General features: G+C 35.4%; 1 protein-coding gene across 6 annotated transcripts in view; it reads left to right on the top strand.

The window, feature by feature from the left end:
* Window positions 1–114: 114 nt before the first annotated feature.
* Window positions 115–13,759, top strand: part of eif3hb (eukaryotic translation initiation factor 3, subunit H, b) — a 70,639-nt gene continuing 56,994 nt past the window's right edge. For all 6 annotated transcript variants that reach the window (XR_009267409.1, XM_058754444.1, XM_058754443.1 and 3 more), the window contains exons 1-2: window positions 115–533; window positions 9,310–9,466. Coding sequence is in view for 5 of the 6 variants with exons in the window: in XM_058754444.1 (XP_058610427.1) it covers window positions 384–533; window positions 9,310–9,466 (307 nt within the window). In the remaining variant the exon portion in view is untranslated. The remainder of the gene's footprint in view (window positions 534–9,309; window positions 9,467–13,759) is intronic.

The following is a 13,759-nucleotide window of genomic DNA, read 5'->3' as shown; positions in this document are numbered from 1 at the left end:
ATAAATAATAATAGAAAATACATGTATGATAACTAGAATTAATATATATGTTTCATTTATTATTATTAGATGAAAACTTTCAGAATTGTATTAGTTAACTCACTCTAGGAACAGTTCACAGTAGAAACTGTTTCTTCTGTTCACTTTTACAGCTGCACGTTCTAGTGAAAGGAAATGTGAATCCTTTTCGCGAATCGATTCCTTTGAACAGTTCATTTCTTTGCAAGTTATCAGTTCAAAAACCGCCATAATGTGGCGAATAAAGAAATCTGTTGTCACATATTGCTCTTTAGTGCTCTTTGTTTTTTTTTATATCTTTAGTTAGTTAGTTTTTTTTTTTGAACCGGTTCAACCCATGCATTGAGAAGATCCGATTCCAATGAATGATTCAGTCATCGCTATCAGGTTCAACGGAAGGTACCGGTGTAGCGGTTTTGGCATCCCCGGCGCGCGTGAAGATGGCATCCCGTAAAGAAACCCCGTCTGGAAAAACCCCGGATTCTCCCGTCAAACAAATCCAGATCGAAGGACTGGTAAGACCACGTTTAACAGAATCAATGAAAGTGAACTCGGGTGTTTAAACCTCTGTTGGTTACTTCACCTGCAGACTGATGTGATGAGAATATGCCAAACTAGAAATAACAACAACAACAACAACAACAACAACAACAACAACAATAATAATAATAATACTAATTTCTTAAAGCTAGTTAAAAATGCATTTAGTGGAAAATTAAGAAATGGTTTATTTCAGGATGACATTAGAAATTATAATATTTTAAATACTTAAAACACTTAGCTTTATATTATTGCCTATTTAGGGTTTATTTATAGTTATCCCATTTAATTCCACAGGTCACATTAGCAACATTTACTTTTGAGTTTAAATTGTCTACAGAGTTGTCAACTTTAAAGTGCAGACTATTTACATGGCTGTTGTAAATAGTCACATGACTAGAACTCTTTAATTCCAGTTTGCCCCTCTGACAGATTATAACTGTTAAAACTTCATTTAAAAAAGAACATGAACTTTTTTAAACTGGCATATTTCTATGCATGTGCTCACTTAGCTGGAAAACATTAACATGGGTTAATCAATGCATCTTAACAGCTGAAGTGGCAATAGATATTTTTGTAAAAATAGTCCCAATATTTTTTTTTGTTTAAATTTCTACAGAGAGACTGACCATTGTTATCAATGAACATAGACATTGATATTCTTCCATATTCATCACCATGATCCATCATTTTTCATTAGTCATTGTTTGTGTTGTATGTGTCTAGGTTACACATATGTTGCACCCATTCAATCCCTCTGTGCTTCTGTATAGGTTATGTTTGCTTCAGTCCCCGTTGTGAAGTTGAGAGGATATCATTGTTAGATTCTAACTATCTGTCTTATATTAATGAATGGATACATACATCTTTCTCTTTAGTCAAAACAGTCCTATTGTTGCACCCTTGTTACTCAGTATGAACAGATTTTGTGCTTGATATTGTAATGAGTTTGTCAGTGTGATGGCATTCGTTTTGACTTTATCAGAAATTGGAGATGTGCTCATAAAGACATGGGCTAACTTATGATCACAGTCACCCTGAGTTTAGCTGAGAGTCCCTGGTTTTTATAATTATGAAGTAAGTAAACAGCAATGTCTTATTGTAAACCCTCATTTGCCAAGCAGCTGTTTTCTTTTTATGCATAATTAATTTAATGGAATTACTTCCATCAGATTGTAGATCATTGCTTCAGTTTTACAGGCCTGAACAGAAGTCAAATGATTTTTTTTTGCTGCGTTTTTGAAGTTAATCTGTTTGTACGGCCACAATAAAATAAATTCACTGAACCTAATTAAACTCAATGATGCTTATGGAAGCTTCTCGCTCGTTTTACTTTCCTACCTCGCTCCCCACTGCTAAGGGAATGAGTGTGAAATGTTGTGAATGTACAGAAATGTTAGTTTTTGCTTTGTTTCTTGAAAACCGTCATGCTCAGTGTTCTACTTTTTTTTTTTTTTTTTTTTTTAGGCTGCAGCCCAAAAAAAGCTGTTTCCTGTCAAGGCACCTCAAGTAAAGCTGCCATCAATGATTTCATTGATTTTCTATCCACTTGCCCCACAGCCTTTTTTGGGGCTTTACTAAAGCTCAGCTCCCTGTTTGCTGTTGGTTGGAGCTGTTTGAATGATTTTTTTTTTTTGCCCGTGGGCTTTCCAGAACATTCTTTACGGTGTCTTGATGCACAAACTTAAAGATGCTGACGGTTCATGTGCCTTCTTGCACATTCTGAGCTGGAACAATGCTTTTGAGGAAACATTTTGGGCTTCCTGAAGGTTATTTTTTTGTTTGTTTGTTTGTTGGGTTTTGTCTCTCCCACAATTTTACTGACTAAGGTTTTTCTTTAGTCCCTCATGCATGCATCGCTGGGAGTTTTGTTCTTTTTGTTTTTTGCTCAGTATTTGCAGACATCATCATTCATTTGTCTTTCCAGCTCTGTGCTGCAGAAAAATGTGTACAGACATAGATGATGGGTTCAGAATAATGTACCACTTTCCCCTTTTGTATGTTTACCCAGAAGATAAAAGTCAAAAGTTTTGTGACTTTTAGATCCTGTTTGAATGCAAGTGTATTCCAAAAAGTTGTCAAAATATACTTTAAGCAAATATACACTACAGTTCAAAAGTCAGTATTTTATTTTATTTTTTCAGAAAGGATGCATTAAATCGAAAGTGACAAAGAAGAAAAAAATATCATAATTTCCACACAAACATTAAACAACACAACTGTTTTTAAGATTGAAAAAAAAAAAAAAGTTTCTTGAGCACCAAATCAGCATGTTAGAATGATTTCTGAAGGATCATGTGACACTGAAGACTAGATTAATGGCTGCTGAAAATTAAGTTTTGACAAAACAGGGATATATAATAATTTTGAATTAAATAAATGCAATCTTTGTGAACTTCTTAAAAAAAAAAATAAAATAAAAAATCTTAATACCGACTCCAAATGTCTGACCAGTAGGTTTTGTCTCTTTTCTGTAACAAACAGCTATTTTAAAACACATATTAACTTTCTATAGTATAAAATATATAGTATGTTTGATGTTTAAAATTGTTATAAAAAATTACATTTAAATGTTTTTAGGCTGAAAAACTTTTGGAACATGATTGACTATTGTTGTCACTTTCTCATACCCTTGTAATCAACCCCATCCCTGTGAAACAAACAATTAGGAGTCTTTGTGCACATTCATGTAAACTTTAATAGATGCCGTAATCAATCATGGTTTGTCATTTGGTGACAAATTATAGTTATGATGGGTACTAATGACAATTTCAATTGACAGTGGCTGTCTGTCTTTGGAGCCCCTAGAGCGCTCTAATGTCTGTCCATCTTCATTGTTTTTAATATTCAAAATCTAATTTTTTTCTTTTTCTTTTGGGCTCCTAGTGAAGTCACCAGATCCTGTTACATTTTATTCCACAAGGCAAAAGCATTTGCAGGTCACTGGAAATGCATCTGATGTGGGTGTTATTGATATGCTAGTTTTCTTGTTAATCCTCCCCTGTGAGCAAAACAGCGAGTTAAGAAGGGATAGAGGAAGACCCTGATATTAACCATCTGCTGTATTTTCCCTTTTGGTTCAGCCACCTGAGCATCAGACATTGTTGCTGTGCTCCATTTTGTAGACCTGCTGTTCACAGAGTTTTTAGATGAATACAAATAAGCTAAATGTATAAAGCAGGTGGATTAGAGGCAACTGCTTCAGGGTGGGTAAGCAGCTTAAACGGAGAGCTCTACAAATCCCTTCTAGGGATATGCATCTTCTCAGCTCTCTCTCTTTCTCTCTCTCTCACTCCGTTATGTGAAACTCTTTATTTTTGACCTTTCAGGCAAAAGCTAAGCACTTTTTAAGCAGTGTGAAATAAGGTCTGCTTATGCATGAGAATCATAGCAGGGCAATGTTTAAATCATTTCTGATTTATGATTCCCCCAGGAGTTTTTTCTCTTTTTTTAATGCTAAAAATATTAGTGCATATATATATATATATATATATATATATATATATATATATATATATATATATATATATATATATGCTTTTGTCATGGGTTTATTCACTGTATTAGTAAATCTCTCTAGACGCTTTGCTAGAACATTGCCCGTGATCCAGGTGTGAGGCAGATGGTCAACAGGGGGCAGCAGTGATCCACTGAAATCACTGAACTGTGTCACTCTTCACTTCATGCACTGCCGTACATCTTTTTAAACAGTGGTGTTGGGTTGTCAGTCTCTTTTTGAAACACTGAAGGGTGAGAGCAATAACTAAGCATCAATGGGTGCCACTGCCTACTAAGCAGACAGGGCTTTGGAACATTCCACTGTATGTTTATAAACTAAACTAAACTGTGTGTGTTTATATATTTTTATATAAATTATTATAAAATATTATTACTTTTATTACAATATTAGTACTTTTAGTTTTTTAATATATGTAGTAAGCAATAAGCTTCTTATACATACATGTAATATACATACATACATACCTACATACACATATATATTATTATATTATTAGCATGCATATTACTAGCATATTGACTGTTTATTAGTACGTCTAATGCACACATTAATGCCTTATTCTGTATGACCATATTTTAGATCCCTTAAACCTACCCCATACCTAAACTTAACAACTACTTTACTCACTTTTGATAAGCAACAAATTGGGAGTTTATTGGGAGAGGACAAACTCTTAATTAATAGTGAATATGTGTTCCTAATTCTAAAGTGTTACCATTTATAATTTTATAATAATTTTTCCTGTTTTTTTAAGGAAATCTCTTATGCTCACAAAGCCAAGGCTGCATTTATTTGATGAACGTTTATTACAGTTTATAGTAATTGTTTTCTATTTTAACGTATTTTAAAATGTAATTTATTCCTGTGATGGCAAAGTTTTTTTCAGTGCCCATTTCTCCAGTCTTCTGAGTCACATGATCCTTCAGAAATCTTTACATTTAAAAATGCTGAGTTACCTTGTCTTTTTCCTAATTAAATGGAAATGGAAGAATGCATCTGGTTTAGGCTTTGAATCCCTTCTATGTTTATGATCAAAATTGCTGGTTCCTCCCTTCATACCAATGAATAAATATCCACAGTTTCCACAGTATTGGCGGGTCAGGTTACTTTTCTCCGGTGCTTTTTATGACTAATGTGTTTAGGTGTCTTTAAAAGATGTAGACACAATTATTCACTCTCTCAACAACCTTTTGGCGGATTCAGATGGTGACAGAAGGTGAGTGTGAGTGGAGCTTATATACGGCCCTTGAGGGCCCTCTGCGAGACGATAGCACAGTGACGGCGGGCTGTGAAGTGCAGATTAACAGGCTGAGAGAAGAACTTGATTCGCCATAAACCAGGAGCACTTCTACAGCAAGCGTAAAAGATTGATGGCTGAGTTGGTGCAGAGGGCGCACAATAAGACTCTGGCAAGCAACAGGAAGTAAAGCGAATCTGGATTTCGTATTTGTCCTTCGGCATTTTTCACAATTGCCCGCTGTGCCATTTCCTGGCTAAGGTCAAATTGCCAACAGGAGACTACCGCCACTCCGATTGAAAGCTTTTTTTTTTTTTTTGTGTCTAAACACATTTCATTGCCGTTTCAGAACTCGGTTTATGTCACTTTAAAGTTTTAAGCATCTTTTAAAGCAGCTCTTAAATAGCTTCTACAGTTTTTGTTCTGACACAAAGTACATGTCCATCTGCTCGAGGTCGTGCGTCCACTTTTTTCAGAGAAGCCGATTGCTGTGCACCTTGCCAAACAGTCTTGCTTCTCTTCCTCATGACTTTGCAGTGTCTGAGTTTCACCGTGCTTGACAGATGGACTACAGGGACTGGCACTCAATGCCTGCCTCATTCTCACTCTGGATCCCTGGTGACTTCGGCTTGTGTTAGAAATCACTCTCTTTTCGACCTGTGAATGCCACTTGCTCTGTAGCTCTCCCAGTCACCTTGTCCCACTAAGACAATGAGCAAGGGCTTTGTTGAAAGTTGACACATCCTGACGTACACATTGCTGTGTGAACTTGTCGTTTTCCATTTTAGCTGTTTCTTTGCTGTGTTCTGTTAGAATCTTTTGTGCCACAATATACCATTATCCAGTATCAACTAGATCTACGTAATTATTATCTGTGGAAAAAAACAGCGGCGTTTCATGAATTGCCCCCATGTTTGATTCTGTTTCGATTTACCAGAACAGATAGGTTGTGCATTCATCCATGTGTTTGCATGTTTTTAAATTTACTGCATTGTCATTGTTAATTTTTACATTTTTTGTCATAGTTTTTGTCTTTGGACAAAAATATACTTAAAAACGAGCCAATATTTTAGCATGTCATATTCATCAATTTTAGTCAGTGGTTTTCTGTTTGCGCAAATAACATATTTATGTTAATATTAATATATATATTAATATTTTAATGTTTAGATATTATTGTAACGATTTAACAAAAACAGCTGTCCTTGTGAAAACCTGCTCTCCTAAAAACATTATGAGTACACTGTTATAATAAAATATTGTGAATTCTTCATGCTTTAATTATTAATTGTCCATTCATGGCTTAGTGTTTCATTCACTGATTAGTTTCAAGCTCTGCTGCTCAAGTGGGGTCAGTCCTAGACTTTGGTTTTAGTTGGATTATTTGAACCAATCTTATTTTTTTATATTTTTGTTCTTCAAGAACATTTTGTTAATATCTTGCATTGTCTTTTTTCTTGTCATATTATTGTAAACTGCAAAGGTTATCAACTAGTTGTGAATGTTATGTCAGTACTAGTTTGATTAAAAAAAAAATTTGTGATGAAAATGTTCATTAATAAAGTTGTTTTGTTTTGTTTAATTTGACACCATAACATCCACAGCTAGATAACCTGCGGGTAGTGTCTCACTTGTAGAGTAGAAATGGTTCCTGACTAGCTCTGAAGGCGCAGGAGGCCTGGCTGCTGGAGTCTTGCCTAATGGCCTAAGTGCTCGCTTATTCAGAAACTGTCAGTTTTATTGATAATCAGATGGCAAGCCACCAATACAGCCATCAACTCACAACCAGGAATTCTAGACCCCTGCCAGCTTACAATCATTCATACCTCTGCCTCTCTGTTAGGGCATAATGGGCATGAATATTTGATGTCAGATTTTTGAGGTTCTAATAATTATGTACATTCTATAAGTGAAATTGGAACTGTGAAGATAGTCAGTTCCACTAATAAAATAGTTTGGACACATTTGTCAACTCTAGCAGGCTCTGTCAGCTTTTCTTTTGGAGTAGAAAGTGAGTAGATTTGGGTAATTTAAATGCTGAAGTAACCAAATAATGGGAAAAAATGCATATTTTCCCCCTGTAAACCTCTGTTTTATAAGTTTCCTTATATTTAGAAAGTTCTGGCTCCTGCTGTTTTGTGCATCTTTTGTATTTTTCTTGCCTTACCCCATAACCAGGCCTTTATTTTTATTTTTGTTTTGTTTTGGAAATGTGAATGTCTAAGGCATTTTGAACCTACCTTGTGAAGGAAGGCAGGAAGCTGTTCTGGATGTTCCACTATAAGAACTCTAGATTCTAGTTATAAGTGTCTTTTTAGCTCTTATAGAAATTGCTTCCAAGCACAAGCTCTGGATGAGGATCATGCTTTGAAGATGAATGGATGGTGTGTTGTATTGATTTCCCCACATTGGTTCCTTAATCCTGGTTAAGCATTGGGAGATTTAAGCATGGACCTATGTCAAAGGTTTCTGAACCAAGATCTTGTTAACCATGTCTATTCTTTGTACCCCGCTGACCTTTCAGTGCTGGTTCAATGAATACAGTGCACAAGTTTAGCAGTCTATCTCTCACCTATTTTGATTTGAAACCTTTGAGGCTTTAACATAGGACATTTTTTGTTGTTGTTAGGATTTAAATACGGTTGTGCCTGCTGTTGGTCACAATTGAAAATCTATTATTGTGTTAGATGCCAGGCCTCCTGGACCCAAGGATCGATACTGCTTTGTCGACAGATTCGAGCCCCTGCTCTGCTCGGCTGAAGATGAATTAGATTTTTCTATAAAAATGCGGAGCTTCGCTCTGCCATTGGGCTTATCGCTGCCGTGTGGGACTCTTTACTCTTCATCTGTGGTATTTCATCCACTGTTATTACCACTGCCCCACTCCTGTGCCTTCTCGGATTTTCCCATTCTCTATCTGTCCTCATCTGTTATCTATAGGGGACATTTCTAATTCCAAATGGTTATGATCTGTATTAAAGTTTACGGATTAAAGATTAAGCTCTGTTTTGTCCCAAATCCACCTGCTACCAAATTCCTTCCAGCACCTTTCCAGGAAATCCCTTCCACTGTTCACCCTTTATCACTTATAGTTCCAGAACATGCTTTCCGATGGACTGTTCAAACTATTCAGACTATACACATATTTAGACGCACCACAAGTCATATGTTTGGTCATATTTTTGTTTTGTTTTTGAAAGAAGTCTCTTATGTTCCCAGTTCAATTTATTTAATGAAAAAGCTTTACATAAAATATTTTTTTACTTGAGTTTTCAACATCACATGATCCTTTAGAAATCACTTGTTATTATTGGTGCTCATTTTTTAATAATGGTTCTTATTATTTTGAAAACCAATTTTTGCTGCTTAATGTTTTTGTGTGAACCATGATACCAGGATTCTTTGATAAATAAAGTTAAACAGCATTTACTGGAAATGGAAACCTTTTGTAATATTACAAATGTCTTTACTGCCACTTTATAAATTTAATGTCTCTTTGCTGAATAAAAGTATTAATTTTCTTTTAAAAAATCTTTCTGACCCAAAAATGCATTAATTTCTAAAACAAACAAACAAACAAAAATGCTTTAAAAAACTATTTCTAAAAATGGCTGCTGAAAATTAATTACAGGAACAAATGAACATTTATGCAGTACAATTGAAAACAGTATATGCATTTTTATTTGTAACAATATTTGACAATTATTGCTGTTTTACTGTATTTTTGATTAAATAGATGTAGCCTTGGTGAACATGAGGCTACTTTCAAAAACAAGAAAAGCATCTTAATTATTTCAAACTTTTGTATCGATATATAAGAATAAATAAATTCAATTATTAGTTACTTAAAGAAATTTGCATACGTGCAATTTATGTGTGTATATTTTAAGCACTCAAGCCTTTAGATCAAAAGGTTTTGAAGATCATGGAAAAACAGAAATTCAGTCAAGTGCGAGTGTTAGCAGATCTTCAAGCTTGTGTTTCTGTGTTTCAGGTGGTGATGAAGATCATCAAGCATTACCAGGAGGAAGGTCAGGGCAGTGAGGTGGTGCAGGGGGTGCTGCTGGGGCTGGTGGTGGAGGACAGGCTGGAGATCACAAACTGCTTCCCTTTCCCTCAACACACAGAGGACGATGCTGACTTTGATGAAGGTAAGGGAATAAAGTTGTGCTCATTGCCTTAATCATTTGTTAGCACTATTCAGACAGGATTAATTTTCTAAATGGCATTTGAGTTAGAATTTGTAAAGTAGGCCATCTGCCATCATTATAGTTGCAACTGTTTCGATTATTTGAATTTTACCCACAGATCAAATTTAGCTTCATTTTGCTTCTCATTGTATTGTATCAGTGCACGAAGTAAAACCCATCACTGATGCCACCCAGTTGACTTTCTCAGAAATGAAATTTTTACTGAATACATTTTGGGCTCCCTGAAGAAGTATTGAAATAATCATTTTAAGCCGCTTTGTGGAGAAAGCGAATGATTTACTGACATGGATGTTGAGATGTGCTACACTAAGTACTGATGGAGTGCAGATAGAGAATACACACAAATAAGTTTCCTGGGAACATAATAAACGTGTTCACTGCTAGATAGTGATCCTGCTATTATAAATGCAGTTTAGATCGTTCTGCCTTAAATTGTGCCAGATACAACTTTCTGATTTTATATGCAGGCATTTGATTAGAAACACACCTTTATTATGCAGGGTTCTTTCTCTCATTCTTTTTTCTTTCTTTGTCTTTATCAGCTTTTTCAGTATGCGCAAACACACAGAAAATAGGGAGCTGAATAAGTAGATGTATTACCAATCATGAAAAGATTCGAACCACTGAACTTGGTGTTTGAAGCCTGTATTTTTAACTGCAAATCTGCCATTGCCCCACTCTCCAGTTAGCCAGGTTTGAATGTGGCTCATTTGTGTCCGACTGCAGATTTTCGATTATTGCTTAAAGGGATAGTTCTTCCAAAAATGAAAATTCTGTCATTAATTACTCACCCTCAAGTCATTTAAAACCAGTAAGACCTTTGTTCATCTTCAGAACACAAATTAAGATATTTTTGATGAAATCTGAGAGCTTTCTGACCCTGCAAAGACAGCAACGCAACTGACACGTTCAAGGCCCAGAAAGGTAGTAAGGACATTGTTAAAATAGTCCATGTGACATCAGTGGTTCAATCGTAATTTTATGAAGCTACGAGAATACTTTTTGTTTGCAAAAATAAACAAACAAAAATTACGACTTTATTAAACAGAGAAGAAATTGTTGAATAAAGTGGTTATTTTTGTTTTCTTGGCACACAAAAAGTAAATCAGCTCAAAAGGGAAATGTATATAAATAATTACAATTAATTATGATTAATTACAATTATTTATATCAGCCGCCAGTAGTAACTGTAGCAGAATTAAATTGCCATTAACTAATCTGTTCGTCCAGCGACCATTCAGTGTAAGTTCATATCAACTCTAGGAAAGGATATTTACGTGGCCACAGAAAATACTTTCATACAATATTAATGCATTAGAGCATGTAGCAAGGATCAAAATCGTAAAGGGACATTAATTTGCAAGGCAGAATCAGAAACTCATGTAATTTGTGCACAAGAGTTTTATTAACTAAACACTAACACAAACTAGTCTAACAAACAAACAAACAAACATACATACACTCACGGGTACATACAAAAGGGAAGCTAAAGTGGATGAATGAAACCATTAGAGAAACCAGAGAATGCAGTTATGGAAAAGGAGTCAGAACCACCTGAGTTAAAAATCATCAGTGCTATTTTACAACGGAGTCTACCACTTATACTAAACCCCTGTTTTGTTCAGTTAAATGTACGATACTTGCATTGCCTTGGTCTTTGAATGAGTGTCCGGATGCAGTCTCGGATGAAAGTTTTGATAGTTTGGAGGTTTGGTGGTGTTGGAGTTCTTCAGGTTCTTCCGGGTTTGAAGGGTGGTGAACTACAAAAGATGTTATTCTGGCTCGGTGGTGATTGGGTGTTTCTTCCCAGGTGGAAAGTAAAAAAAAAAAAAAAGCTAAGAGTGACATCTGCTGAGATCCGAGGATCTTTGGTCGAGTGGAAAGACAAGGCCGAAAGCCTGACACAAAAACCTAAGGGTCCAGAAGAGTTCTAGCTCACATCCTCATCTTCTCAGTATCTAACAGAACCGAAGACTGGCTTGTGTCGAGGCCTGCCAGGCACTTAGCAACCAGAAGATGGGAAGGTGATGAGAGACTAAAAAGCAAGGCAGGCCACTGAAGTGAGGCCTTTTAAATCCTATGGAGGTCAAAAACCCCTCGGTGGTCAAAGAGCCAATGGTGACTTTCAGTTTTGGAGGGAAAGTGTACGACTCTTTGTCTTAGGGCCTGTTTACACCTGGGCTCGTATTTATCAAGCCTCTAAGAATTACTCTCAAGAACACTGCTAAGAATTGACTTAAGTGTGAAAAAATTATTGTCTCAAAGCTGCGCTTAAAAGTTAATTATGAAGCATCACAGTCGTAATTTATGCGACGTGTAGGACTAAATCTTAAGTGTCAGTCTTAGAGATGATTCACGACACTTTGCTGTGCCACAAACGTGATTTTGGATGACGACATACGCATGCACCAATCACTGAATAGATTTCCTTATGTAAGAATATTGTCAGATAAATTCACATTAAATTGTTAAAATCCTAATAGGAGTTTACATTCAACACACATTTGACAATAAAGAATTTTCAAGAGAATACATTATGGCAAGGAAACGAAGAGTAACCACAACTTAGTTTATTAACTGCTCGTTGCCAAACATTTCAAGAACATTCTTCCTCCTGAAAGATTCACGCATGTCTCTGTCTCCTCAGCGCCATCACAAGCCCCTGCTGGCAACTCCTAACCACTTGAGAGACCTCTCGAGCTGTCTTAAATAACTGGGAGAGTAAGAGTGATTCTTAGCTTTAAGAAATTTGATAACTTGCTTTTATACTTAAGTTTGGAAGTAGGAGTAAATTTCATGAATTCTCAGCACTTAAGACTAAAATGGTACTTTGAGAAACTTGATAAATACGGGCCCTGGTCTTTTCACGATTGGATAGCTATCCGATCAGAAAAAACGCATGAAGTGACCAGGTGTAAACAGCCCCTTAGACCATGGTATTTTGCATTTGTGATTCGTCTGGGTGTTTATGCAAAAACTACTAAAGATTTTTAGAACACTAATATGTTGCATAGGTATAAACATGTAATATACACTCTCAATTAGATAATCCGAAGATGAATTCATAGAGACCAAACATGGTATACACTGTAAAACCCGATAAGTTCAGAATACTCCATTTTTGTAGACACCGATTACCTCAAAAATTTAGGTTAAGCAACTACATTTTTTTAAAGCTGTAACTTTTTTGGGTTAAAAATGATCCGAAATCAATATTTGAGCAAGTACATAACCAGCCAGTGTTCAAAACTATCACCTTACTTTAGCCCGATTTACAACAGTTAGCTTATAATAATGTTTTCTAATTTGAGTGGTACGGGTAGGTTTTCACAGGAAATTCGAGCATGACACTGCGTCATTACGTCACGTCTGTAAACATAAAGAAGTTGTCCCGGCTACTAGGCTAACGCATGTGAGGATCCTGCAGGTGGCAGATCGTTTATAGCCTTTTCTCACAGCAGCTAGAATAATTAAATTTATCATTTTGATGAGGGATTGTAATACAGAAAGGATTGTGTTTGTGAAATACATGTGAATGAAATTAAATTATATTCGTTTTAAATGTGCTTCTGATTACAGACAGCCTGGGATTACACAAGATTTGTATTTGAAAAGACAACCAGTTCGAAGGGAGCATAGTTTGCTTTTTGGGTTAAAAGAATTTCTTAATATGAAATTCGAATGGCATGACAATTAGATTAGACTGTACAGAAATTGAAATCTATACTCATAGTCACGCAATGCTGATGTTGTTAACATTAATAATTTGAGAATAAAGTATAACAATAATAATAATTTGCACGGTTAGATGTGATATGAGCTAACCGATCGTTAGATTTAATTACCATTGGTAGCGCGATTTATTGTAATTATTTTTTCTTCAGTTGGTCATAACAGATGTGGCAGACTTGTTACTTACATGTTCAGATGGCAATCTAAATTTATAAAAATGACCCCGTTCAAAAGTTTAGATCCCCTTGATTCTTAATACTGTGTTGTTACCTGAATGATCCACAGCTATGTTTTTTTTTTTGTTTAGTGATAGTTGTTACATATGTTTACCATATGTAATGTTTTTAATTTCTCTATTTTGATGCAGTGGTACTTTATTAAATACGAAAAATACACTTATGCATTAAAAAACCAAACATACACAACTTTAGCTATACAATTGAGGATTTTTTTTATTCAGCTTTTTTTTTTTTTTTTTTACCTTGTGACTGTGTATCTCTG

Source organism: Onychostoma macrolepis, chromosome 19 (assembly GCF_012432095.1).
Source record: "Onychostoma macrolepis isolate SWU-2019 chromosome 19, ASM1243209v1, whole genome shotgun sequence".
In the NCBI taxonomy this organism is placed as follows: domain Eukaryota; kingdom Metazoa; phylum Chordata; class Actinopteri; order Cypriniformes; family Cyprinidae; genus Onychostoma; species Onychostoma macrolepis.
Note: the sequence above shows the minus strand (reverse complement) of the source record. Positions and strands in the feature narration are given on the sequence as shown.